General features: G+C 47.5%; 6 protein-coding genes and 1 long non-coding RNA gene across 10 annotated transcripts in view; 4 read left to right on the forward strand and 3 right to left on the reverse strand.

Moving 5' to 3' along the window:
• LOC120959401 (uncharacterized) overlaps nucleotides 1-1,196 on the reverse strand; it is a 159,745-nt gene extending 158,549 nt beyond the window's left edge. Inside the window, exon 1 of one of the 2 annotated variants that reach the window (XM_049609959.1) lies at nucleotides 207-1,196. In XM_049609959.1, coding sequence (XP_049465916.1) covers nucleotides 207-1,099 — 893 coding nt within the window. In that variant the 5' untranslated portion in view covers nucleotides 1,100-1,196. Of the gene's footprint in view, nucleotides 1-124 lie in introns of those variants that run through there. The other variant, XM_040382719.2, reaches the window with a different exon arrangement.
• Nucleotides 1,197-2,774: 1,578 nt separating this feature from the next.
• Nucleotides 2,775-4,084, forward strand: LOC120956285 (chondroitin proteoglycan 2-like). The gene has a single exon (XM_040377667.2). The coding sequence runs from the start codon at nucleotides 3,309-3,311 to the stop codon at nucleotides 4,020-4,022; it is 714 nt and encodes a 237-aa protein (XP_040233601.2). The 5' UTR covers nucleotides 2,775-3,308; the 3' UTR covers nucleotides 4,023-4,084.
• Nucleotides 4,085-4,200: 116 nt separating this feature from the next.
• On the forward strand, nucleotides 4,201-5,004 carry LOC120955787 (uncharacterized). The gene has a single exon (XM_040376933.2). The coding sequence runs from the start codon at nucleotides 4,201-4,203 to the stop codon at nucleotides 5,002-5,004; it is 804 nt and encodes a 267-aa protein (XP_040232867.2).
• A 130-nt stretch (nucleotides 5,005-5,134) lies between these two features.
• LOC125907463 (uncharacterized) lies at nucleotides 5,135-5,846 on the forward strand. Of its 2 annotated transcripts, none has more exons than XR_007452686.1 (2): nucleotides 5,135-5,371; nucleotides 5,444-5,846. It is a non-coding gene; the product is annotated as an uncharacterized LOC125907463 (long non-coding RNA). The 2 variants fall into 2 exon arrangements; XR_007452687.1 differs by having other exon boundaries at nucleotides 5,135-5,361.
• A 101-nt stretch (nucleotides 5,847-5,947) lies between these two features.
• Nucleotides 5,948-10,490, reverse strand: LOC120955785 (multiple epidermal growth factor-like domains protein 6). Its single transcript, XM_040376931.2, has one exon. The coding sequence runs from the start codon at nucleotides 9,491-9,493 to the stop codon at nucleotides 5,948-5,950; it is 3,546 nt and encodes a 1,181-aa protein (XP_040232865.2). The 5' UTR covers nucleotides 9,494-10,490.
• Nucleotides 10,491-10,594: 104 nt separating this feature from the next.
• LOC120955786 (multiple epidermal growth factor-like domains protein 6) lies at nucleotides 10,595-13,989 on the reverse strand. Its single transcript, XM_040376932.2, has one exon. The coding sequence runs from the start codon at nucleotides 13,677-13,679 to the stop codon at nucleotides 10,662-10,664; it is 3,018 nt and encodes a 1,005-aa protein (XP_040232866.2). The 5' UTR covers nucleotides 13,680-13,989; the 3' UTR covers nucleotides 10,595-10,661.
• A 1,744-nt stretch (nucleotides 13,990-15,733) lies between these two features.
• The window catches only part of LOC120956810 (MOXD1 homolog 2-like), a 79,944-nt gene continuing 67,971 nt past the window's right edge, over nucleotides 15,734-27,706 (forward strand). The window contains exons 1-2 of one of the 2 annotated variants that reach the window (XM_040378555.2): nucleotides 15,734-15,936; nucleotides 16,664-17,100. The gene's annotated coding sequence lies outside the window, so the exon portion shown is untranslated. The remainder of the gene's footprint in view (nucleotides 15,937-16,663; nucleotides 17,101-27,706) is intronic. The other variant, XM_040378557.2, reaches the window with a different exon arrangement.

Here is a 27,706-nt window from a genome sequence, read left to right on the forward strand (position 1 = left end):
ATTCACGCGAATCAGGTTCGTATTTCTTGAGAGTTTCGGAAGGATAACACTTTCTCTGACTTTTATCTGAAGTCATCACGAAGGCGTAATGACAGAGCAAGAAAGAAACACTCACTTGTATGTGATGATGTACAAAAATAAGCAGAAACAATATTTATTACATTCTAAACAGGTAGCTAAGAGTCCTTCATTCCGTTCCACTCTACTGCATCTCCAGCTCTGCTTCCCGTCCCAGAATCGGACGGCAGCGATTCACATCACCGATCATGCACATGGAGAACCGCTCACTGAACACCTTGAACCGGTCACAGTCGCGCTCGGCCGGGATCCACAGCGTGCAGGTGACGTACTTGGTGCAGAACTGCGGATGCGGCAGCACACCGAACGCCACACTGTTCCGGCGGCAGATATCGCTCGGCAGCGGGCGAATGTCTTCCGGCGCGATGGTGGACGTCGTCGGCAGCAGCGTCACCGTGCAGGAGTTTAGATCGCCCGGTAGACACACGAACAGCCGCTCGGAGAACACGAACCCAGGCCGGCAGGAACGTTCGCGGGCCTGTCCGAGCAGACAGCTGACGTACTTGTTGCAGTCCTCCGGGTGGACCATCGTTCCCAGCACTATGCCCCGGCACATGTCGGTAGGGAGTGGGTAAGGGTCACCCTCCTTCCGGCAGGTGCGCTGATTTCCCGGCACGCAGGTAATCTCTTCCAGATCGAAGATCGTATCGGGCGGGCAGGTTTCCTCGGTGGCCACCTCCTTGTAGCAGCTGATGTACTTGTAGCAACTGCTCGGATGCTCCAAAATACCGATCAGCAAGCCTTTGCAGGGGTTTACGTAGGCATCTTCCTTGGAGTCGCTGCTGTCGTCTTCACTCGAGTCTCCACTGTCCGGCGTAGGGGCTACTGGTGGAGGTGGACGACTGCCTCCGCCACTACTTCCACCACCATCACCGCCCGGTCGGTTACCGCCACTTCCACCACCACCGCCGCCTCCACCACCAGGACGACTGAGAGGTTCCTCAATGTTCACATGCTCACTGACTGCCATCACGGCACTGGCCAGCACTGCTACGGTTACAATTACGGCAAATGTCTTCATCGTTGCACTTGAAAGTTTGTACAGTGTTTTGTCGAATAAAAACCAAACTCAGTTGAAGGTGTCTAAGATGGGTATGATCCACGGTAAGCAAAGGCCACTGCTTTTATACAATCTTCTCGAGACATCGATGATCCGCACGATTTAACGAAAATCATCCACAATACAATAAGCCCCGCGTAGATTACAGATTACAGTGGTTTGTTTTGAGCCAGCGCTGATAAGATCGCCCTCCATCACCTTCCCCCCAAAACGTGTGAATATCCGGAATTGCCCAGCTTAGGTGGACTTTGTGATTTTTATGACCCAGTCTAAAATCCGCTCTTCCTGCCGCCAATCGAAGGTTAAAAATAACTCTTTACAACACGCACCTGCTTGCGCGGAAAGAAATGGTGCCAAATCACGGTTTAGTCGGTGGAGAAAATTCGATTGTTTACTAGATTGTGGAGTTATCAGTGACAGACAGTTTCTTGGACAAATCATAACAATTGCGATTGTGGTGCGGTTCATCTGGTCCAAAGGTTGTGGGAAGCGAATAGTCAATACAGTGAGGTAAGCGCAAATGTAGCTTTTGCTGTGCTGAGCAATGCAGAACAATTGCTTTTATCAGTCATCGTTACGCCGTTAATCGATTTCAGTGTCCCGAAGTGACACATCCGCGGTTGGATTTGTCAAGCTGAGCGGAGAGTTAAGCTGAAACGGTTTAGGTTAAGCCTGCGTGAACGTTTTTGAAATATTTCACGCGCAAGCGCTCAGCGCCTGACAGTATGCAATTGGGGTGCGTGCGGTGCACAGTGGGAAAATGTTGTGGCATTTTGAGATATATGCACTTTTTTCAATAGGATCGTCGGAAGATAATGTTGGATAATACTTCAAGTTTTTACATTACTTACAAAATTTAGCTAATTGCTCTTTTTAAATCAATATAAAAATTATACTAAAATTCCTATACTATTTGCTACGCTAATTTCTAAGCTGCATGTGTACTGCCGTCTATGGTTTATGGCGACCAGCAAAAGCAGTTACTTGAACGAAACTGGAATTTTACGGTTCTAGTACCGGACCGAATTCGGAACAGGTACAGGTACAGATCCAGGAACAGAATAAAATCGGGAGTTATTTCAGAACGGTTCAATAGCGGTTCAAGAATCGATATGGGTTTATGATCGGATCCAGGACCGTTATGAGTTCATGAGCGGCTCCAGGACCAGTATGGGTTCATGATTGGTTCCTGGACCGGTAGGAGTTCATGGTCCCGAATGAAGTCATTATCATTTCCAGGACTGAAAAGGGTTCAAGAGAAATTCCAGGGCTGGGGTTAGGTGTATGATCAGTTCCATGATCCGTATGGTTTCAGTAACAGTTCTTGGACTAACAGTATCAGTTCTTTTTGTATAGTTACAATATCAGCTCCAGAATATGTATGGGATCGTGATCGGGTCTTAGAATAATATAGGTTCACTATTGGTTCCAGAACCGGCATATGTTCTGCATCAGGTCCAGGACCAGCATAAAATGAAGATCATTTCTGAACCAGTACAGACACTGCATTAGTTTCCGTACAAGTGTGGATTTGTTGTTCTTTTAGTGCGTCGTCATAAGTTCCCTGCTTGAATTGTGTTTCGAAGCCAATAATTTCGGCGTAAACCTCAGAACTACTGCTGTAGCAAAGAAACGTTTCGATGCATCGCGGTGTATTTTATCGGGTATGATGGTTTAGTTATACATGTGAAGCTTACAATTGTTTGAAAGCATACATAAAACAACACGAGATGCAGTTGAGTTTGAAATGACTCTTTAGATGTTTCCAAAGCTTACTGAAATAGATCCTGAAATAGACACTCCTTGCAAATATCTTAACTTTCTAAATTCTTACAAGCTATAACTAATATCATCTGCAATCTCCCAGCCCATCTATAAATAACACAATCTCAACAGATCTAATCAAGAACGGTACCCAACAACAACAGGCCCAGTGCGTCTCTATCTACTTTTATCACCCTGAAAGCCCTTTACTAAGCATTCCTGCGTAGCTAAGTGTAGATCGTTTCCCGGAAAACGTACACCAGACTAACACTGTATCCAATGTACCTATCTTAGATCGCTTATCACATCTGATGTCAGTTTAAAAGCAACTATCCTACTGCCTTATCTCCACACTACTAGTTTACGTGTCGATACGATCGTGCAGCGAAAACCTGCTCTTCCCGCAATGACTCTTCAACAAGTCCTGGTCACTGCATTGCTGGTCGCCGCTACTCTTTGGAGTGTACCTGCCGAAGGAGTGGATTTTAACAAACTGTGTCAGGGTGTCCGGTTTGGCACCTTTGCACATCCCAACGATTGCCGACAGTACGTAATGTGCGTTCTCTGGAACCCGGTTGTGCTATCCTGTCCCGGCGGGTACGTCTTCCAACCGGAGGTACAGTTTTGTGTTCAAGAATCGCAGTACCAGTGCAATACTGAGGTAACATCCGGTCCAGAGGAGACAACTACTACCTCCACTACACCGGAACCAACCACTTCCGTGCCCGAGTGTGTGCACCGTCCATCGTGGGAATCATTCTTCTGTGACAATGCACGTCGTGCGCTCGTGGCAAACCCGATGAACTGTACCCAGTACATCCGCTGTCAGCTGCAGGTCCCGGCGAATCAACATTGCCCTGCCGGAACTGTTTTCAACGACCTCTATCAGGACTGTTTTCCTAGAGAGCACGAGACGTGCACGTTGGCCAGCGTTCGGGAGGATTTCTGTGTCAGCCGTGCCGACGGTAGCTATGCCCATCCGTTCCTGTGCAATCGCTTCGTCACGTGCGTCCAGCAGCAGCTACGGCTCGAATCGTGCCCACCGTTCTTCGTGTTCAGCCCAACGGTAGCGCACTGTGTGAAGGGAAGTGCCGTCGACTGCTCGAGTCTGTTGAATTAGTGATAAGTAAGCGTATTTAAAATAAAGTGCACGCGTTCAATGGCATGTGCTGTCGCAGAGAATGGAGGATGTATTATTTTTTATCATGAATTCAAATCCACTCACGTAGAAAGGCATTGTACGCTTAAAAAGGTGGTCACTATTGAAGGTTCTAATCAGTAATCAATTAGCCTTCGAGATGATTGCTTTCTACAGTCTTCTGCTGTTCGCGGCTTGTTCTTCTGTTGCTTCAAGCAGTCCGTTCGAGTCTTGCGTGGTAGAGAATGAACTCACCTCGAATCCCTCGACCTGCAATCAGTACTACCGCTGTCTGAGTGGAGAACGGATCCTGTTCAGCTGTACAGAGGGCAAAGTGTTCAATCCCTCCACCAAACGGTGCGTTACATCCGACCTCTACCCGTGCGATGAGACACAACCGGAGATCACAACAGCGGAACCATCGGTGCTCTGTCTTCACAACCCAAATGGGATCGTTCCACACCCGTCCGATTGTGATAAGTACATCGTTTGCAGTGGAGGTTTGCAAACAGTGCAGTCCTGTGGATATCGGGAGAATTTTTCATGGAAGAAGTTAGGTTGTGGCGAAGACGTCTCTTGCAGTGAATACTTTAACGGTTACGCCAGAACGCTCGAATCAGTCGCGTGCAACCGACAATCACTCCCGCTGGCGGAACATCCTTACGAAGTTGGTACGTACATTGACTGTGGCGCTCAGGAGTCTGTCAGCTGTGCCGAAGGTACAATCTTTCGCTGGAACTATCAGCGCTGTCTTCCGGGGCTGGTGGAAACGAACGAGTTGCAGAGTGCCGCACCTAATTGTGGCGCCTTTGGCAAAAGCGCACATCCTTATCTCTGCGAGAAGTACTTCAAGTGCGTCTTCTGGATCTCTTCACTAGAAAATTGCCCCGCGGATATGATCTACAGCGCAGAGGGCAATGAGTGTGTTCCGGGTAACTTCCAAACGTGCACCGTCAATCAGTAGAGTTAACCTAACCAATAAAAGAAAGATGTGCATACACAACTAAGCTAACGTCATCGCAAGGGCGGGTTTGTTTATCGCATTCGTTACTACTGTTCCGATAAGATAACATCTTCCGAAACTGCAGCAGTACCTTATCGTGACGTGGTTTCTAGTGCATATCACAAATACTATGAAAGTAGTTGTGTTGTTATCAGAGAGTGTAGCAGAGTATGACCATTAGCAGCACTTTCAATGCCAGTGTCATATAGGGTGTAGTGGTCATCGTGCCAGTATAGGCTAAGACTTCTGAGGTACGGTTGTCACATTTGCTTGTCTCTTCACGACTAGAAAAAGAAATTCACGAAGTTCAAAATGCTAGTTATTTAAGGTTTTCTTACTTAATCACATTGATTTCATACTTCGATGACTCTATATTGATCGATCTTCGAAATCCAAACAGCTGCAACACGGCACCACGACGACCTTCTGGCACATTTAACCGTTCGATGAAGCTTTCTCCCTGTACTTTAAGCTGGAACAGACACAGCATAATAGCAACGACGGTCAACCACGGTGACAGCTTCATTTCGCATCACTTACTGAGGTATTTATTCAACCGTACGATCAAGCAGCGAATTCTCTCCGAACCGGCGTAAACGGATAAGCGGTTTATCAGTTTGTCGCAGTAACGATAAGAAGTGGATGGACGCAACAAATGAGATAAGAATGCGTTTATTGATTTATGTTACTTCAACCCCTTTACAGTGGTGTGTATATTTTCTGACCACACGGTGCGGCGAATAATACCAAAATAATACACGGTGCGGCGAATAATTGTTTTGCTTGCGATTTGAATGATTTTATTCATGTAATTCCAAACTTCAGAATTGAGTTATTTCCGAAAATACAGCCCAAGCCGTAGCAATGTTGTTTTGAAATAAAAATCTCGTTCTTCTTTCCCCATTTACAGCGGAATGCACGATTCCTGATTGCCCGGCGCACAGCCTCGAATAGCACCAACAAAGATCTGATCCTTTGGACAGGAACGAATCTCTGTGGCTCCCTTTGTACAATGAATAAACAGATAGCACAGCAGTGGATGTGTGTAGTTTCCATCCGGACGACCCTCACAAACGGAAATGATCGATGGCTCAGTAGTGACCGGTGCCAACGAACAGTCATCAGCATTGCCTGCCGCACAGACCAGGAACTCCGGATGTAAGATCTCACCCTCCGGACAGCGGAAAGCAGCCGTAAAGCCCGAAGTGCACAGCAGGAACAGCGCACAACCCTCCGGATGAGGTATCACTCCATCGGGACGTCCTGCACACGAATAATCAAGGAACGTGCACGTATCACCATTGCCAGCGACGCAGGATTGTGTCGTTGCGCGGAAGATAGTTCCAGGACGACAAGTCTCGAGCGTTGGTTGCGAATTTTGACAGCGCAAGTACTGTGTACAATTGTTTGGATGTGGATATACGCGTCCATCTGGCCGTCCCATACACATTTTCTCTACTGGATCAAACACACAAGAGGTAGGATTCCCCGGCACGCATAACTGAGCGTCAGGGCGTAGAATCTCTCCACCAGGGCACGAGTGAACTGATGCTACACCTTGCTGGCATTGAATGAAATGACCACAGAGACTTTGATGCTCGATCACCCATCCATCTGGGCGACCTTGACACACTCCATCAAGGAACTGGCAGGTTGCTGTATTGCCCGGTCGACAAGTTCTAGATGAACCGTGTAGAATCTCCCCTGGAGGACAATCTTTTACGATACCCTGCCCATCGGTGCACTGCACAAACCGCGAGCAATCGTTCGGGTGAGGATAAATTGCGTTGTTGATCTTATTGTGGCACATCTTTTCGACGGGATTGAACTGGCAGGAGGTTACATTTCCCGGGGCACAGATCTGCGCCTGTTCGTTCAAAATTTCGCCTGGAGGGCAACGAAGAGGAGCTGCCTGCTGGGACACACATAAGATGTAAAGATCACACTCGTTGGGATGTGTAAGAATCGATCCATCGGGCTGCCCAACACACATTCCATCATTCCGTGTGCATGTTTCTGTATTACCAACAACGCAACCTCCAAGGCTGGGCTCGAAAACGGTCCCTGGAGCACACTGCTGGTAGACTGCCAAGTTGGAGGAGCAATGGATGTAAGCTGTACAGGTATTCGGATGAGCAATCATGCTTTCCGGTCGTCCAACGCAAATATTTTCAAACCGCTCACAAGTGGCCTCATTGCCGGGCGTACAGGAGCGTGCTTTAGCACTGTACACACTGCCAGCTGGGCAACTCTGGACGACACCGTTCTGTCCCTGGCATGCTACGAACGACGAACATTCCGTTGGATGCGGGAAGCGAATGTGATCAGCCTGTCCCAAGCACATACGATCGATGGGTGCGTATTCACAAGTTGTTAGATTGCCAGGAACACAGAACTGTACATCCGGACGAAGAATTTCCCCAACGGGGCAAGGATTTATGGTAATAGCACCACTCTGACACCACACGAAATGTCCACAGAGACTTGGATGCTGCAGGATTACGCCATGCGTTTGATTTTGACACACGTTTTCCATCACCTCACAGGTGTTGGTGTCTCCCGGGCGACAGGACATACTTGAATGGTGCAGAACATGCCCAGCGGGACACACTTGGACGTTCGGCTGCTCGCCTGCACAGCGAACAAACTGTGTACAATCACTCGGATGAGGATAAACCGCTCCGTACGGACGGTTTCTGCACATTGTTTCTACGGGATGTACCTGGCAGGTGTTCAGATCTCCCGGTATGCAAAGCAATGTAGTAGAGTTAAATATTTCCCCCGCTGGACAAGACCTCAAGGTTGGTTGTTGCATCATACACACCACGATAAGATTGCATTCGCTTGGATGACCCACAAGGGTATGATCCGCGTGATCGGTACAGATAGTTTTCGCCTCGGTGCAAGTTTCTGTGTTGCCCACCACACAACCACTGATCCCCTGCTTCAAGATCGTACCCGGGCCGCACTGCTCGAACACGGCCTGCCCGGACGTACAGTAAACGAACGCGTTACACGTTGTTGGGTGCGGTATGATACCATCGGGGCGCCCGGAACAGATGCTATCGAATCGCTCGCAAGTGTCATCGTCTCCCGGAACACAGGAACGTGTTGAAGCGTGATACACACTTCCTTTCGGACAGGTTTGCACAAGAGTTTCCCCTCTAAAACACGCCACAAACTGTGCACACTCGGTTGGATGCGGGAAGCTTACGGAATCAATCTGTCCCACACACATCCGATCGATGGGATCAAACTCACAGGTAAGTTGATTGCCTGGAACACAGAACTGTGCATCGGGGCGCAGGATCTCTCCATTAGGACACGGTTGAACGGTTACGGTTCCTCCTTGACACCAAATAAATAGTGAGCAAATACTCGGATGTTCCAGCACTGAGAAATCGGCTTGGCCTTCACACACGTCAATGATCAATTCGCAAGTATTGGTATTGCCCACTCGGCAAGATCCACTCGGTGCGTGAAAAATTTGCCCCGCCGGGCAGAAAGTCGTTACTCCTTGACTGGTGATGCAACTTACAAACTGGGTACAGCTATTCGGATGAGGATAGATCGCACCTATGCTCGCGTTCTGGCACATCGTCTCGACTGGATGAAACTGGCAGGTGTCTGCATTGCCCGGGACACAGAACTGGGCCTGTACGTTTAATATTTCTCCCGATGGACATAGATTTGCCACTTCCTGTCCTCCTTGACAGAGGATGAAAAGATCACACTCATTCGGATGAGCCAGTACCGTACCATCGGCCTTATCTCTACAGACGTTGTCAATACGAACGCAAGTTTCCGTATTGCCTGCAACACACCTTTCCAGCGTCTGGTCAAACACTTCTCCCCTTGAACACTCACTGATCGTTGTCTGGCCATTGTTACACTCTAAAAAGCTTGTGCAGTTGGTTGGATGAGGCAACACTCCATCTGGACGGTTTTGACAGGATATCTCCAACTCCAACAGCTCACAGGTGTCCCAATTCCCGGGTAGGCAAGCCCCTTCTCTCTGTGACCATATCTCACCCATCGGGCACGAGTAGCGATTGGCATTGCCTAGCGAACAGAACACAAACTCCCAGCATACCGCTGGAAGGGCGTAGAACGCGTACGAAACACCCGAACAGAACTGATCCCAATCGGGCTCGGTACGCTCCGGACACTGATCGCGATCGCCAGGAATGCAGCGAAGCATGGCACGATCAAACACAAACCCTTCCGCACACTGGTAAGCAGTCGATTGTTCGAATGTGCACGTAATGAAAACGTAGCACAGAGCAGGATCCGGATGCGGATGGATACCGGCATTCACACCAACACAAACCGATTCGATCGAATGATCATTTTTAGCGACGAAATAGGCTAGCTTTTCGTCCGGTTTTACTGGTAAGGCGAAAGCAAGCAGCACTAGAGCCACAACTTCAAATCTAGGCTTTCTTCTCATTGCACCCGAGTGATGTCTTCACGCTACTGAAGCTGTCCACGTATGTGCAGTGGCAATTTAATGTAAATTGAGTTGCCATCTCATTGCGTTATCTGTCGCGCACTACCGGAATTGAATGCAGTGCATATCGGAACCATCGATCGTAGATCTCGTTGGTATGATTGAGATCGAACAGCGATGTATAGTGATGATAGTAGAGGTGGATAACAATCGGTACCATTGTAGTGCAGAGTAGTCTTGTAGCGTAGATAGGAAGCAATCAGGTAACTAATACATTTATTTAAAGTGTGAGGGACATTGTGGAACAAGGTAGTCGTGAAGCGTTTGAAAAGAAAATGGCATTTTTTTCAATGCAATATTGCAATACAAAGTATTGACTTGGTGCTGAGGGTGTACGATAATGAAATTGATGCACTGGAGGTACAGATTATTATCAGGTATTATCAGGTATCAGGTTTTAGTGTCTCGTGATGCGGCCTTGTTATAAAATGTGTCGGTTCATCGGCCATTTTATCTTCTCAATGTAAAATGTACCGACTGCCTTCAGGCTATAGGACTCCCTTCCGCGTACGACCATACTTCTCAGTAGGTTATTGCAATACTTAGAGTACATTATTAACCTGAACATTTTCGATGCTACTCGTAGGTTATAGATAACCAAGTGATACTACGATGTTGATATTACAGTGCCTACTAGATTATAGCCTTAAGATATATTGATAACGATGTATTACTGTTTGCTGGACATGGACGTTAGAAATGAGTCCAATAATCGTGATAGCAGATCTGGAATGAATTTTGTTTGAAGGTCTCCGATTGATGAATGTATCGCAAACAACAAGGGCTATCAAAGAGTTGATAACAAATATATTATGTGAAATAGACGCAAGTAGACGACTTTATTGTAGGACTAATCTGGTTGATTTGTAAGCTGAACGTTAACGAATCTATTAAAGATGTTTATTGTCTCTTAATCTATTTCGGCTTTACTTTCTCGATAAGAACCTGAAAAAATATGTTTCTCTTTTTTGGCATCCCTTCGCTAAAACCAGTTTATCGGCTATTCGCAATAATGATAACAAATGATTGCCAAAGCTCGTGAACAATTAGCAGTCGTTTATGTTTTTATTTATGTATTTTAACAACATATGCCCTTGAACCCTCTAATTTACAGTGGAATGCACGTTTCCTGATTGCCCGGCGCACAGTCTCGAATAGCGCCGACAAAGATCTGGTTTGGTGGACAGGAAAGAATCTCCGTATCACCATTTGTGCAACGGATGAACAAATAGCACAGCAGTGGATGCGTGTAGTTTCCATCCGGACGACCCTCACATACGGAAATGATCGGTGGCTCAGTAGTGACCGGTGCCAACGAACAGTCATCCGCATTGCCTGCCGCACAGACCAGGAACTCCGGATGTAAGATCTCACCCTCCGGACAGCGGAAAGCGGCCGTAGTGCCCGATGTGCACAGCAGGAACAGCGCACAACCCTCGGGATGAGGTATCACTCCGTCGGGACGGCCAACGCATGTACCGTCAAGGAACGTGCACGTATCACCATTGCCAGCGACGCAGGATTGTGTCGTTGCGCGGAAGATGGTTCCAGGTCGGCAGGACGTTACAACTGCTTGCGAGTTTTGACAGCTAATGTACAACTGGCAGTTGGTCGGATGGGGATAGATGATGCCATCCGGTCGCCCAAGGCACATACGCTCCACGGGCTCGAAGCCGCAGGTTGACGGATCTCCCGGCACGCAGAACTGAGCATCGGGACGCAATATTTCACCAGGTGGGCAAGGATTAACCGACACCGTGCCTCCCTGACATATTATGAAATGACCGCAAAGGTTCGGATGCTCGATCACCCAGCCATCGGGACGGTTCGAGCACACTCCATCAAGAAACTCGCAGGTGGCTGTATTGCCCGGACGGCACGATTGGGTCGGTGCGTGAAGAATCTGCCCGGCCGGACAGTCCGCCACCGTTGCCTGCCCACCGTTGCACACGACAAAGCGGGAACACTCACTCGGATGTGGATAGATCGCACCGTCTGCCATGTTTTGGCACATTGTCTCGACGGGGTCGAACTGGCAGGTGTTTGCATTGCCCGGAGCACAGAACTGCGCCTGTACGTTCAAGATCTCGCCGGGTGGACAGCGAAGAGGAGCAGCCTGTTGCGATACGCATAAGATGTAAAGATCACATTCGTTGGGATGTGCAAGAATCGCTCCGTCCGGTTGTCCCACACAGAGACCGTCTACTCGAGTGCAAGTTTGCGTATTACCAACAACGCAACCACCGAGCTGTTCGATGAAGATGGTTCCGGGTCCACACTGTTCGAACGTTGGCTGACCTCCAACACAATTGATGTACGCCGTACAAATCGTTGGATGAGAGTACGTGCCATCAGGTCGACCAACACAGATATCGTTGAACCTCTCGCAGGTGTCCTGATTTCCTGGAACGCACGAGCGCGACGGAGCATTGTAGATGGTTCCAGCAGGGCACCTATTAACGACCGCGTTCTGTCCCTGGCAAGCAATGAATAGTGCACACTGCGTTGGATGCGGGAAGCGAGTGCTGTCACCCTGACCAATGCACATCAGATCGATCGGCACAAACTCGCACGTGTCCGCACTTCCCGGCACACAAAACTGTACGTCTGGGCGAAGAATCTCTCCCACCGGGCACTGATTCACGGTTGGTCGTCCTTCAGTACACCAGATAAAGAAGTCACAGCGATCGGGAAGGGGCAGTACCTGCCCATCTGGCTGATTGGCACACACCCCAGTGAGTGGTGTGCAGGTATTTGCATTTCCAGGGATACAAGACTGCGCCGGTGCGCTGAAGATGTTGCCCGGCTCACACCCGTAATCGTTTGCCACGCCTGCCTGACACCAGATGAACCGCGCACAGTCGGTCGGGTGCGGTAAAAACAGACCTCCGTCCCGTCCTTCACACATCGTTTCGATGGGGAAGCGTTCGCAGGTGTTCGGGTTGCCCGGCACGCAGAACTGTGCATCGACACGCAGGATCTCCCCCGGTGGGCATGGGTTTACCTCTGCATTGCCTCCCCGACAGATGATGAACATTCCACAGCGCAGCGGATGCTCCAGAATAGTGCCATCGGGTTGCAACGTACACAGGCCCTCGGTCACGAGACACGTGTCACGATCGCCCACACTGCAGACACCGGTTTGTGGATTGAAGATCGTGCCCGCCGGACAGGACATTACGGTGGATACGCCGTTCAGGCAGGAAAGGAACAGCTCGCAAGACGTTGGATGTGGCACAACACCGGGCGGTCGTCCAACGCAAGCCGTCTCGACCGGGCTGAACTCGCACGTATCACGATTACCCGGCACACAGAATCGAATGTCCGGGCGGAAGATCTCGTTCGGTGGGCAGATCAGTACCGACACTTCGCCGAGTGAGCAAAACACGAACAGATGGCACTCGTTCGGATGCGGTCGAAGATCGTTTGCAACGCCACGGCACATGTCTCCTCTCGATTCACACGTCTCGGTATTGCCTACAATACAGCGACCGACCGTCTGGTCGAACACTTCACCACGCAGACACTCCAGCATTGTCGTAACGCCACCCGTACACTGCAAGAACCGCGTACAGTCCGTCGGGTGAGGCACCAAACCATCGGGACGACCTTGGCAGACGTTCCCAATGTCATACACTTCACAGGTATCTCTATTACCGGATAGACACGCTCCGTCCTCCTGCGACCAGATCTCACCGGCCGGGCACGTGTAGCGATTGACCGTGCCGAGCGAACAGAACACAAACTCCCAGCACACGTTCGGATCAGCAAAGAATGCGTACGAATAGGCAGCACACTGCTCGTACCAGTTGGGATCATTCCGTTCCGCGCACTGCTCCCGGTCACCTGGAACGCAACGAAGCGAGGACGGATCAAACACCAGTCCAGCGGCACACTGGTACACTATCGGCTGCTCGAACGTGCACGAGACGTAAACGTGGCAAAGGGTCGGATCGGGATGCGGGAAGATCCCGGCGTTCACACCTGTACAAACCGATTCGACGGAGGCCGGGCTAGCAGGAAACTGGATGAGCTGACCGGTACTGGGACCAGGTAGTTGTACCAGTAGTAACAGGAGGAAGCCCACTCCGGCAGGGCCTCCCTTGAACGGTAATGTTTCTTTCATTGCAACAAACCACGATGCAGGTGTGTTGTCTTAGCGACACTGAAGTCGTGGTCTGCTGCGAGGTGGTCATTTATTTCTCTTCCTGTGGTCTAGACGTCCAGTCTGACGCTCTGGCTATCTGCCGCCAATTGGTAATAATACGCCCTCCCCTCGTCCTCTTTAATGTCGTTGATAATGCTTACGTTTTACGAGCTTATCATTTCAACGCCGGAACTGAGATAAACACTGGGGGAGGGGGGATGCTTTTTAAAAGAAAAACAATCGTTTTTTGGCAGATAGGTGAGAATGGGGTGATAAAGACAGCATAAAGCATTAGATTTAAAATAATTTAACATACATAAGAGACCGAAGAACAACGAGTTTCGGAGAAGTATCTATATCACATTAAAAGTGTTTTTCTGCAATATTTTAATGAATAAATGTTCTAAAAGCATTGAACACCATAACACTAAAACCCGTACATTAAGAAGGATAGATATTGCTGCTGAAAAAGAATGATTCGAAAATTTAAAAAGTTCCTCGAAGATGTCAGCTATACTGGCCTCTATCCTCGATGTTCGCCTCGCTATCCTCGATGTTCTCGAAAAATAACACGTATTACACGAACTTGACTTATTATATTTGTTATTATTATTATTCATTTATTTAATAAATAATAAATAATAAATAATAAATAATAAATAATAAATAATAATAATAATCAATGGAATTATTCTAGTTTACTTGCAAAAATTAACGTACGACTTTACGAGCTACCATTCGTTACCTGGAGTTATCCGGAATTTTCGACATAGTGGATCTACCTCGATTTGAAATTATTCCTCCTTAGTTTTCACGACAAAACTTTTGATGTAGAGCTTTTGCATCATTTTGGTCCATACAATTCGGATAGGACGCAGCTGATGGATATTGAGGATTGAAGTTCGCGAACTTTAGTGTCATACACATGAAATGATCGGTTTGAGTTTGGCATCATAGCTTGCCGCTGCGAAGCCAGTGGATGCGATTTCTGCTTCCTGATATGTTTGTTCATGTTCCCCGGGTACGATTTCACTGTTTAGCCGGATGTTACGGCCTCCCGGCCAAGCTAACGCATCGATGTAACGATTTTTCTCTCAGTCTTCATTTTCAACATTATTACGAGCTAGCTGGCGCTCAGGGACGTCGGCCATTAGGAACTGATTGTTATCTAATAATTTCAAGATATTCTAGATGTCGACCCAGGTAATTGAAACGCCCACAAACTGTCATACATTGTCAGTTTTAGAAGCCACGGGGTGCAGCTCTTTGAACGCTCTCACTTCTAAACGAAGTAGCTTTACTTTTTTGACCATAATGGTTATAGTTTGACTGATATCGGTATCAAATTTTGTCTACTGAGTCATGAAATACTATAATTGAATGGAATATAAAGCTAGTCATCAAAGTAAATAGCTATACCTACAAGAAAATTCTTTGCATTCTGAAGACATATCAGATTGGTAGAAAAGGTCTGATAACGAGAATAAATCACACGAATTGCCATGCATATAGGCAAAAGCAAACTCTCAAAACCAAATCTTCCTACATCTGCTGCAACATTCAAGCACATATTACATCGCAACAACACGCTGAAGCACATTGTTGCACAGCCAACGAAAAATCAAGAGAGGGGATAAGTTTGCCATAAAGCTCAGGACGTGGTAAGCATTTTCCCTCGGCCGGTCGACCATTTATAGCACGCAGTGTGTTCATTTTCCTGTCCTCATTTTTCTCGGCATGAACCCACGGCCAAATTCTCTCTCTCCCAGCACGGCCAATCTGGGGTGGGATTCTGGAGTGCGAATCGTTTTCCCAAGGGGATGCTCGCTCGAGAGAGTACGCTCCGAGCGCAATGGGAAGCCGACGACACGTCCGAAATCTCCGAACCGGCCGACAACCGAACCGACCGAATGGCCAAAAATTTCGGTCTCAACAGCCACCGACCGGGAAAAACAGCCGGAACCCTCCACGTTCACGTCCGTGTGTATATATGTGTGTATGTGTATGTTTGTAGGGTTCGGCCAGAGAAAGAAAAAAAGCAGAGCATCCGCACTCGAACGGCTGCCGGAGAGGATTTAGTACGGTCGTGACGTTCGCTCGTGACGCGCTGTGTAAGTGCGCGAGTGCGTAACAACGGAGGAAAAGAAAAAGGGAAAAATTCGCGCCGCGATCTGGGTTGCATGAGTGAGTGTGTGTGTGCGAGTGTGGCTGTGTATGTGAGTGTATGTAAACTAAGGTACAGCCAAGGGGTGCGAGAGGATAGTTTCAGTAGGGATGATGTGTGGCACGTGAAATTATAAGGGAAATTTTAGAAAAGTGATGATAGAACGAAAAATTGTGACTGCTGGCCAGTGTTTCGTGCGAACAAGAGTTTCTGGCACGAATTCTTGAATTAGGAAACGAGAATTCCCTAGCAGATTCTGAAGTATTTCGTCATTATTTAGACACCGTTTTCCGTGACATCCGTTCCCAACCTACGCTAAAGGATAATCGGTAACTATTCGTGCTAGTGTGAGCGAGACAAAAGCCCAGTAACACACGTGAGAGGAATCAGAAATAAACATACACACAAACAAGAATCGCACAGCAGGGACTGCGTGCGCGGGAAGAAAATCGATAAATTTCACTCAAGGTTATTCACACTGGGCCGGGTGGGTTGTTCGCTGTGTGTGTCGCGTCCGTGCCAGTGTGGTAATTCCGGGCACAACAATCGAGGCTCTAGGACGCTGAGCACTCCCAGTGACATCGAAAGGGTGGTTCGCGCAGATTCTCGCCAGTTGTCTGTCCACCGTCCAGGGAGGGTCGCTTCCGTGGCCCGGGGCTGCTCGCGGAAACAAAACCGGGACAATCCGGAATAAATTGAGCGTTCCGTTGCCGAATTGCATGCTCGTTTTGGGCTGTGTCTGCAACGGAAGAGACTTTGTGTGGCTGAGTGTGTATGTGGTTGTGTCTCCTTTTTGAAGCAGAATTTACGTAAAGTAAACAAAAGAAACAGACGAAAAGCTAGCTGAACGTTAAAGTGAAAAAAAGCCAACTCGGTAGAGACGCAAAAGCCGGAAAAGTAGCGGTGAAAAGCGACGAGACAAATGGTCAAACCCTTGGCGCACGGCCTTGGCTACCGCAACGTTGGACGTTGACAGCACGACGCGCGAGTCGAAGGCGAGTCATGAAAAATGTAAATTTCATTTCGAACCATCCATGAAACGGACCGTTTCCGGTGCGACCAAAGGAGACAGCGAAGCAGAGCATTGGGATTGTGACAAACTGTGTCGGTCTGCGTGTGTGTGTGTGTTTGTGTGCTCTACCAGAAGAAAACCAGAAATCAGCAACCAAACCCAGCAGGCCATGAATCGGTGTGCCTCATTTGTTCGACGATGGTTTTCCAGCAGCGCTGGTGCAAGTAAGTTTTTTCCTCTTTTTGCTGTCAGTGTGTGTGTGTGTGTATGTGTACTATTATTCTCCTGTACCCGTTTTTCTTTTGCATTTTGTGCGCCTCCAAGCGACGAAAAGGCGGAAATTATTATTTTTCAGCTTTTGGGGAGGGAAATCATTGCTGACAGCTGAACTGTCAGGATTGCGGGGGGGTTTTGGTTTTGGGCTGAAATGTGCTGCCATTGGGGAATGGCGCATGGAACGGTTAAATTTACGCCTCCTGGGAGCGTTGAGGACTGATGTTACTTGAGGAATGTTTGCCTTCGTAACTTCGAGTGTTCGGTTGGTGTCCTATTTCGGTGGATTTTGAACCTGTGCCGTAGACACTTTTCGTCTGCAATCATTAAAGGGGAAAAGCTGTCACTTTTAAATAGGTCAGCATGGTAAAGGTTGGCAACTCTACCACAAAACATATTTGTCCTGCTAGTTGAGTTGAGGTGCTAGACACTTGTTATGGAAGTTGAGTGGCTCCAAAGTTGAAGTTCCTGGAATAGACATTTAGCTGAGGAGCTTTTTAAAGGAACAATGTCTGAATAGTTGCTGGACAATCAATTCCAGTTTAAAATTTATAATGTCACTTCCTTTGGACTTCTTAGAGCCTGTCGATAGATGTCACAGTGTCATCGTATTGGAGGAAGTTTAGGGCATTCAAAGATTCTGTGACCTTTGAGAATAAATTGTTAGGGTGAAAATTTAATATACCATGGAAAGCTATGTATGATTTCACATTCAACAACTTGTTATTAAAAGCAAGTCCCAGACCGAACAAAAAATGTTCCAAGAATGTCCACCAAGATATATAATAACACAAAGCTTTTGAATTCTTCTCCTAACCAAAGGAAAAAAGCATGTAAAAGCAAGAATTATATGGTGACAAATCAGCAGAACTGCCACCTAGAAGCGGTTGTTCCACCATGAACCCCATAACAATCCACTCCGGGTGCTTTTGGCGCTTGGATCATTTTTCGTAAAATATGCAGACATCATTAAGCATCAGCCAACGAAGAAGCGAAAGGACAGTGCGGCCACCATGGTAAGCGGGAGGGTTGTGGGGAGTGGGAGTGGGTATCTGCTCACCCACCTGGAACCAAAGTGTGACCTTTTGCTTGCAATGGCACAATATTGTCATCATGTGAAGCCTGCTCTTCACCCGCCCCCACATTCCGTGGCTGGCCGAGTTGGAAGGGAAATCCAGGTCGACAGCTTGATGACGCCTACCGGAAGGTTGGTAAAATGCCGACCGTCTCTCGCTCGCTGTTGCTCTCTCTCTGTCTCTCTCTAGATGGTGGCAGGTCCTTTACCGGGGTGTAAAGCTCGGATCGGATCCTCGTTATCTTCGTTATCTTTGCACCCCCTGTGTCGGTGTGTGTGTGTGCGTCTGGCTACGGTAAAGAGTGGAAGTGTTGGGAAGCTGCAGAAGGCGGCTCCAGTTTTTTTTACGGTTCGTTATGTAACCCGGCCACACCGAACCGTGACAATCAAGACAACCTTTGGCAAACTTACTGCTGCCGGAGTTGCTGCTGCCGCTGCTGCTAGGAAAATCGATAATCGATGAGCGGGTGAAGCGGCTTTTACAGAATGGCCCCTCCCATCCCCCGGAGGGAAGGTTGCCCTGATCGATGTCATCAGCGGAGCAGCAGCGGCGACGTGTCGATGGAAGTTGGAATTTTCCGGCCGACAAAACTTTGTCCTGTGTTTGAGTTTCGCCGGTGCCGTGACGTCGTTCCGTAACGAGGGAATCATTATTGAGGTCAGTACTGTTCCGTTGTTTTCGCGAGGTTTTTTTGTGTGTGTGTTTCTGTTCCCCTATTGCTTACCTTTTGCGCGCGGAACAGACGGCGGGTTTTGACCCGCTCGTCATCAACCATTGCCAGGTTGGACCTGGTATTGGTTTCAATTATTCACCAGTCCATCAAAAACCTTGATTAAACTTTTCCTCCTCCTCCTCGCCACTTTCTGCTGCACGATTGCAGAACGGGTTTCGTCGAAAAGTACTGACACCGTCGCTTTTGCCCGGCAACAAACTTCCCGCAAGAGATCCCCCAAGAAAGGCATTAAAAGCTCCACCGGGGCAGTGCAGCGGGATGGACCGAGGGAGCTACGGGAGTTTTGGTTTGGTTCCCCGAGAGTTGTCTTTTTTATTTGCAGTCCCCACCCGCGGTCTGGAACCTGGTCACCTGCAATGATGTCCTGCGAGCGGGGCGCTTGTCCAGCCCGGTGTTTTTAGACGGTCGTATGTTGCTGCGGTCGTTCTAAATTTCCGTCGATTTAAAATTCATGAAAACAATGAACTATTCATTTGAGGGCTGAGCTACGGAATGTTTCGAACCCCCTGTGTGTGTGTGACGTTTTATTGCCTTTTTGGAACGCGAACGGGAGGGAGAAAGGGCAGCAGTGAAATTGATTTTTCGAGTGAAGAAAAGGTCAACCGACGGTCGCTTCCCAAAAAAACGAGAACACGAATAGGGCGGACCCGGGGCTTTGTTTTAGGGGGTAATAATTTTGGAACCTTCCCTGTTGGAACTCGTTCCCAGTGCCTGAAGTTTTTGGAGTTGGCAATAGTGCGCCCTCTAGTGGGTAACGCGCTAATGAATCGTGCGTATACGCTTGGAGCTGTACGCGGCCATACGTTTGACATTTGCTGCAACAACCGTGTTTGATTTTTGGTGATCCATTACGTGAACTCCAAAACGCCTGCCCTCCCCCCCCACTCCCTTCCCACCCTTTCTTTTACACGACTCCTTCTTCGGTTCTGCTTTTAAAGGATCTTTATGGGTGTTTTTGAATGTGTTTGCAATGGGTAAACTTCTAACGTTGTCGTTGTTTGTCTTTCGGATCCTTCCGGCCGAATGGACGACCGAACACGCGCACATTCGGGGTTGCTTTATTTTTGCCCTCAGCTTCTAAGGGATGTGGAGGAGGAGTTGCAAAGCCCTCGCCGCACAGCAGCACGAAAAAGCACAACCAGCAGCAGCAGCCGGATCGTTTCGGTGAATGCCGCCGTACCGTGGCGCTTTGGTCGTGGATGGGAAATCGATGTAAAATCAGTAGCCGAGACGTTGTTTTTCCTGCTCTCCCCCCCCCCCCTCCGTGGGCCCTCATACCGATGGGATGGGTTGCAAACACACATACAAAAAAGGGATAAAGCAGCAAAACTTCGGTTCGTCATCTGTGTTTGGCGAGCGATTTACAAGCGTGTGCGTCTTGTAAGCGATCAATCGAATTGAATTTGAAGGCAAACACATGCCGGCGAAGAAATGGATAACGATGTAGGCTTCGTTGCTTTTATGAGGCCTTTTCTTGTGTCATCCAGCCGGGTCGGCTTAAAGCTGTAATAAAGAGCTTAAAGTTTAGTTTAAAATGCTGTTACAGCTTGCAAATGGGTGTGATACGATGAGGGAAGCAGATTTCTCTTGTAATGACAATGTATGTGTTATATTATTAATGTCAAACAGTGGGAGGTTTTGCTATCATTTTCACATATCATATAAATTATGGGGTTTGATGAAAAGTATAGGTATTGATTTTGATAACAACTTCAAACCATGTTATGAGTGGCATATAATTATTGGGTTTTGAAGACTCAATTGATATCGATGCTCATTCAACAATCCATAAATGCTATGCTTATGACAGTTCTTGTGTAAAATAAGCACAATTTTCTCTAAGAATTGTTAAATGAAAAAAAAGCTTTTTTTAAGCACTTTAATTATCCAGTGCACATAATTATCCAAATTCTATGCACAAACTATTTTACCAACGAATCAGTGTATACAAATTCCAAATTTAATCAAAAATAGCCAATCAAATTTTGTATTTTAGCTGAAATATGCGAAATTTGAATAATGCGGATGTCTCAGAAACGTACGCGTATCTCGTGAGCAGACTGTAACTTACTTTAATGCATCCTTTATTGGTGAAAAAGGACGTCAAATCATACGAAGTAATATTGCGGGTTTTATTACAGCCCAGTTAATGAATTTGACCTATAAATATCTAATTCTGTATTATTAATAACAGAAATAACTTTTCAAATAATTGATGAGCAGTTGGCATATGTATACACTTAAAAAAAGAAAGGTAAGAATGGGTTTACGAATTCACCTACTTACAGCATTGTTTGGCGCTCAAAGATGAAGGTACAGTTGGAATTGTTAGCTATTCTTCATAAATTCGATACAAATTCAATAATATATTAATAATAAATGAATCTAAAAATCAGATTCGAACTTGGTTGCTTGTTTCCTACCACTCTGTAAGCACATTTTGTGCCACATATTAATAAAACCAAACAACCAATCTCTCACCACCATACCTCAACATGGTACGCTATAAAAAAACACACACGCATTCCTTTGACACACATCGCAATCAACGATTAAAGTGCTGCAAAATCTGCATGGTCTACACACCTGCAGTGCACTGCACCAGTCGCTGTATCGCGGATTTATGGCCGCCAACCGCTGTAACGATGAACCGCCGTCCTCGCTCAGATACGGCGCGCGAATGTTTGATTTTAATTTCCATGTGCAGCCGCATAATGCGCATTAAAATGATAATCACTGTATGGGCGCACAAACATATGCCCCGGGGGATCTCCTCCATCCCGGTGACCCGGTGACCCCCAGCGGCGCAGCTTTAAGCGACCGGCCTGGGGGGCCGGGCACGGACGAAGGTTCAATCCATTACGTGACTTCATCTGCAATTCAGGTCAGGAGATTTATTGAGTGATTCGATCTTTCGAGCCCCGTTTCAGCCCTGTCACTGGGTTGCTGGTGCTGTTGGACAAAGGGAATCTCTGGGGGAGGAGGAATTGGGATGACCACAATCTTGGTACGTTGGATCAATAATGTACTGTACTCCCATCCTCAACTACACAGCCCAGCAATATCCGGATGTTGTTGGCCGTTGACTTGTGCCATCTTGACGTGACTGCCCGAACACACACTCCTACACACACGGCCGAGCTCATGACTTGAAATCCTTTAATTGATGTTAATCGCAACGCACAATATTGTGAAGCGAGGGACGGCATAAGAATGGAACTGTGAACTGTGGAAAGCGATCGAAACATTAGCAAATCAATCAACACGCACATCATTACGGAGTGATTATTGGAGGTTATTGTAGATGCAAGCACGCCGTCGTGCTGCTTGGACGTGAAGCTACATAATTAGCTCGTTCGAGTATTGGCAGAAATCAGGGCTCCCTTAGGGCGACTACTACAACAAGTCATCGTATTATCATAAATAAATTAATTAAATCGCCTTTCCGCCCAAGCGACAGCGACTTTCCTGCTTGTCCAGCGGTGTGTGGCAGTTCGAGGCGATTTGCAATCCGTTTTCCGACAGCGACCTCAATATCCTTCGCATCCTCGTCGCAGCTGCAAATAATTGTTCAAACACACTGACACACACACACACACTCGTAGCAGCGTGCTCGGGATGCCACCGTGGACAACGGCAATCCTGTGGAGTGAATTTTAAATTAATTATTTTGACAGAACACGCGTCAGATTGTCGTTTATTGTGATTCTGCTTGTGTGTGTGTGTGTTTTTTTTTTGTTGAACATTTTTATTAATATTTATGTCACCAATGTGTGGGGAGAGCGTGCCGGTCAGAGAGCATCGGATTGGAGCGACAACATTCACTACCGTCCCCGTCCCCCCACGGGTCGTCTTCTCATATGAACGGAAGCACAGGGACACAAGTGGCCGTGTTTCGTGTCGTTGGATGAACCCAACACACCGGGAAACACACTCGATCTACCGATGTACGGGATGGTGCAGTGTCGAGAGGGCATGTTCACGTGCCGAACCGTACAAAACCACCATGTTGGGATGAGTTCAGAGTGTGCCGTGTGCCGTGCCGCTTGCAACATCGATGACCTACATCCTACATCCCGGGCTAGTCAGCGGGTGTTGATGCGGCAGTGGCAGCGTCAATGGGCGGAGATGGCGGTACTTGCAAATTGAAAATAAGAACATTAAAGCAATGTTTACCTGCTGCTGCCCGGTGCAGCCTGATTCTCTGTGATGTCGTCAAGCACTTTCGCTTTGATGGTTTCGCCGGGATATCCCCATCCAGGTTTCGCTCCCTCAGCGAAGAAAGGGCACGCTCACTCACTGCCGATTGAAGATAAGATGCGGTACCTATTGCCCTCGCAGGATGGTTTGCTACTAGAAATTGCATGGAAATGAGCGACTACTTTACCACTCGCTTCATGCTATATTCACATGCACAGGGCACAGGATATGTTTGTTTCTGGAAGTCTGGAGGGAGAAAAAGGAAACCAGCTCCCGATGGCGTGTCCGATGTAGCACGCTAAGGTTACTCTTATCGAGCGGCAGTAATCTGTAACATGTTGAGAGTCTATTAAAATGGTTATAAGGTTTTTATCCCCGATTTCTAAGCATTTTAAATGCTTTTTCCCTCCCCGCAGGATGTTGCCAACATTCTTGCAAGGAGTCTGCGGACCGCCACTAATCCATTAGATCATCTCTATTAAAATGCATCCGTTTTAATGTTTGTAGCAACCGATGCACAAGTTAAGCACCGACGAAGACACATCTCGCGTCTTCAAACTCCCCTGTGGCTAATCCCCGGGCTAATGCACAACGACTGTGCACTGTGCATAATGCATATTCCTCCGCAAGTAGCCTTGAGCAGAGCGAAAGCTTTGCAAAGGACATCGCTTCGGGACTGCTCAACGCAGACGCAGCCGCTGAAAATGTTTTAATTTATGTTGGGAAGAGATTTAAATTAGAATATTATCGACCGTACAGCAAGCGCGCGCCCGGCGATGGATTGAGCTGCCTGACGACGACGACCGTGTGCAAGTATACAATGCAAATATCGCACAGTTAGATCATCTCCCTGTCTACGCTTGTACTTAGTTTTCTTCTGCACCATCAACACGTCATCACCGGGACCGTGTTTGCTACACTAAACAAACACACACACATAACCATACGATGTGTTTTGTTTGATAATTTATGCTAAATCTGCACTTGAATATTCTACCCCGAGCTTCTAGCGCTGGGATGAGCGGAATTCTTCGCATTGCGCTTGTTAGTTGTGCTGTTCGGGTACACCGATACACTTCCACGTGGGTGTGTGTTTTATTTTCCAAGGCACACGACTCTCCCCCTTATCTTAGATCGATTACCGGGCGTCTCGACTTCGAAGGCAATCCATAATTTCGACCGGCTTAGTGCGCACGGCGGGAGTATTAGGGAATTTTATTTAATTACAAGCCTTGCCACGTGGCCCGCCGCATCGGATCGCCCGGATCGATGGCCATCCGCGCGGTGTGGCAGTGGTGTAGAATTACCCTCACTGTTGGGAAATGGGTGAACCGGTGAAGTGAAAGCGAATTCGACAGGCAGGGCACGTTCCCCGTACAAACAAGCCGGATCGAAGCGGGATCGAACCGCCCGGTCCCACTGCACTGGACAGATGTCTAATTAGACGTCTTGTGAGCGCTTAGCAAACAAGCGAACGGGAGCTGCTCTCTTTTGTGATGCGTAGCTGCTGGGTGAAATGATTAAACATTCCTTAAAGGTGTGTGTATACAGCGCGTACGTGGCAGGAAAGGCAATCAGATATTTCATACAAAACTAGGGATCCGATTACACATGTGTAATGGATGTTTGAGACGTTTTCGTTCGATGACTTTAATAACAGTGCGCCCGGGAAAGGACGGATCTCCCAATTCCAATTTATTGATTCTTGAGCAATATATAGCTCTGGAGTCAACGCCACAGAACCTTGACGATCGCTAAACGAAGCTAATGGTAGCCGTGTCCGGGTGGAATAGAACTTTCCAAATTACTTCCGGTTAGCTAAGCATTTAGTTTCGCCAGGTTCTAAAAAACAAACGGCGAGCCACTTTCGTTTGCTGTTGAAACTGTCACAACTTTTCTCCTCACCGGCCTGAGTTGCCTGAGCAGGAGAATAAAATTTCCCAGAAGATCCCAGCGGGGACCATTGCTTCACCTTGCCTGTGCAAAGTCCACACATACGAAATGAACCATTTAAAGAGTTGGTTTCAGAGTTTTCGTTTCGGAGGGCATTTTTTTCCAGCACACAACTCACCACAACCACCAACCGCTCGGTAGACTGAAAAGGTTAATCACCTGGGATTACATTTTATTTCTGTTGACATTTGGACCAGTGGCAAGAGACATGCACACAAAGAGACAGAGATAGAGAGAGAGAGCGAGAGACAGAAAGCATCGGTTTCCGGTTCGTTGGACAGCGGGCAACAGCACCTCGGATGGGTATAATGCCCTCGGGTCCACATATCGGGATGATTTGTTTTTCCTGTTTCCGGGTCTCCGGGTGGAAAAAATAAAAGCCCGGAAGCATCCCTGAAAGGACCACAGCAAATAATAACGAGTCGGTCGGCAGCACGGCACAGAACATAAAGTATCGGTATTTTAAATCGTTGCCAATGGATTTTTGCGCTATTTGTGCGGTCGCCAGCATCAGAAGGCTGGAAGGAAATGGGACAAAGAAGTACCGACCCTGGATGGTGATTGGATCGATCAGCAGGCCGGAATGTCCGCAGTCAATCAATGCCGGTTCCGGGGCGAGGATTTACTTCGATTGGAAGTATCGGTTCATTGACCCATTTTTCCTCCCTCAGTTTTCAATTCACCCTTCACGTTGAAATTGTTGGAAAATTAATCAAAGAATGAAGTTTCTGAAGTGCTGCCCGGTAAAGGTTGGGTGTGGGCTCGCTCCGACTATTTACAAACTTGATATCCCTTTCGCGTGAGGGAATTGATTTTTTATTTTCCCGAAACGGTGGGCGAATACTCACCGGATGGATTTAAAAGGAATCGTGTTGTTTAACGTGAGCCTCAAGAACTTCTACCCACACCCCATACAGCAGTAAAATCACCCGAAAACATGGCTCCGCCGCTTTTGGGCGAGCACCGTAGCAAGTGGATAACATTTGATTTTATCACTAACCTGAGGGTAATTTTGAAGAGCAATAATTCGAACGATTATTGCTGTTAGGATTATTGTTGGACCTAAACGATGTTGCAAGCGTTGCTGTTGTTTGGTTCTTTAGTAGTAGCGAACAACAAAAAAAAACTACGAAGGGAGGAAATCGATAAAACATCTTCCCAATACTGGGCAAACCGATACCTTCGATGTCTTCGGGGCATTTGGAAGCTGCTGACTACGGCCAACGCACACACACACTGCATGGGGAAGGGTACACGAACACGAGACAAATGGCTCTCAATCTAATAAAGCGCTCCGGAATGACCAGAATGTACGATGTTCCGAGTGTTTTTTTTCTTATTTTGAGAGTTCACTGGCTGGACTAGTGGGATCTTTGGGTTGCTGGAAAATGGACGGAAATATTTTGTTGCCGAAAGAAAAAAACAACCGACAGGACGGAAAAATCAATTCGGAACGGATGGCTCCAGGGTAGAAGAGTGTGTGAAGGTTGGTTGAAGTAAAGTGGTCAGAAAAATGTCGAAAGATTCACGAACAGCTCTCGGCGTTGGAACTCCTTAACCAGAATTTGCTGGAAAGGCTTTAAAGTAAGGAGAGAAATGTTGGCATCTAATAACCCGAACAGATACCGATGGCATTGAAATGTTGAAGAGCTCATCTTGAGGAATTCTCAATATTATTGATGGGTGAACAGTCGGCAGAGTGAGGGCTCGTTACGGTGGTGGAGATATTCAACACTGTAACTGGGACACCCGTTTGCTGGAGAAGATATCCTGCGTAATCCTTTAAGATAGCTGATAATAGGCCCGACCCGCTTCCAAAATCAACTAAAAACCTAACACAACACAACAGAGCCAACTACGTCATGAGTTTTGATGTCTGCCTTGGGGATGGGCACCTTCCGAGAAGGTACCGTTGGAAAGGTAGTCGTTGCTCGCCTTCCCCCTCAAAAAGACGCTAACTACTGGTGTGGAATTACCCGACAAAGCCGAACTCAATCCATGATAATCCACCTGATTATCAAATCTCACCATAAACAACGTCCCGTCGACCTCTCTCTCTCTCTCTCTCTCTCTCTCTCTCTCTCTCTCTCTCTCTCTCTTTCTGTTTCTTGCGCTCTGTGTCTCTCTTCATTCAATCCGATGCAATGAAGCTGTTCAAACAAAAGACTGCGGGTCGGAAAGGACCCTGGCAGGGAAGACATTCCGAAAACAACTAAATTCGACCTAATTTCGTGTCGGATATTGCATCCGGCAAAATCGTCTGAGGTGTGTTGCGGCACGGCAAAAGTTTCCTCAGTTTTTGGGGCATTTTCGGGTAGGAAATAGCCGGTGCGCTGCTCACATAGACACACAAGCAGACACCTGTGTGTGTATGTGTGAAAGTTTCGGCTGGGAAATGGTCTCATTTATCCGCTTTAGTACGAAATTAAGAGCCACACATTCCATTGGCCAGGCCTCGCCGGTGTTGGAGCCATTAGAGCGTGCGAAAAGGCCTTGAACCTTCGGGGCCAGTTCCTTGGCTCGTTCGGTCGTTTGTGCAGAAATTTGCTCACAAAAAAAGCATCGCCAAAAGGCAATAGAGGAAAAAAAACCCTG

This window comes from Anopheles coluzzii, chromosome 3 (assembly GCF_943734685.1).
Source record: "Anopheles coluzzii chromosome 3, AcolN3, whole genome shotgun sequence".
Lineage (NCBI taxonomy): Eukaryota > Metazoa > Arthropoda > Insecta > Diptera > Culicidae > Anopheles > Anopheles coluzzii.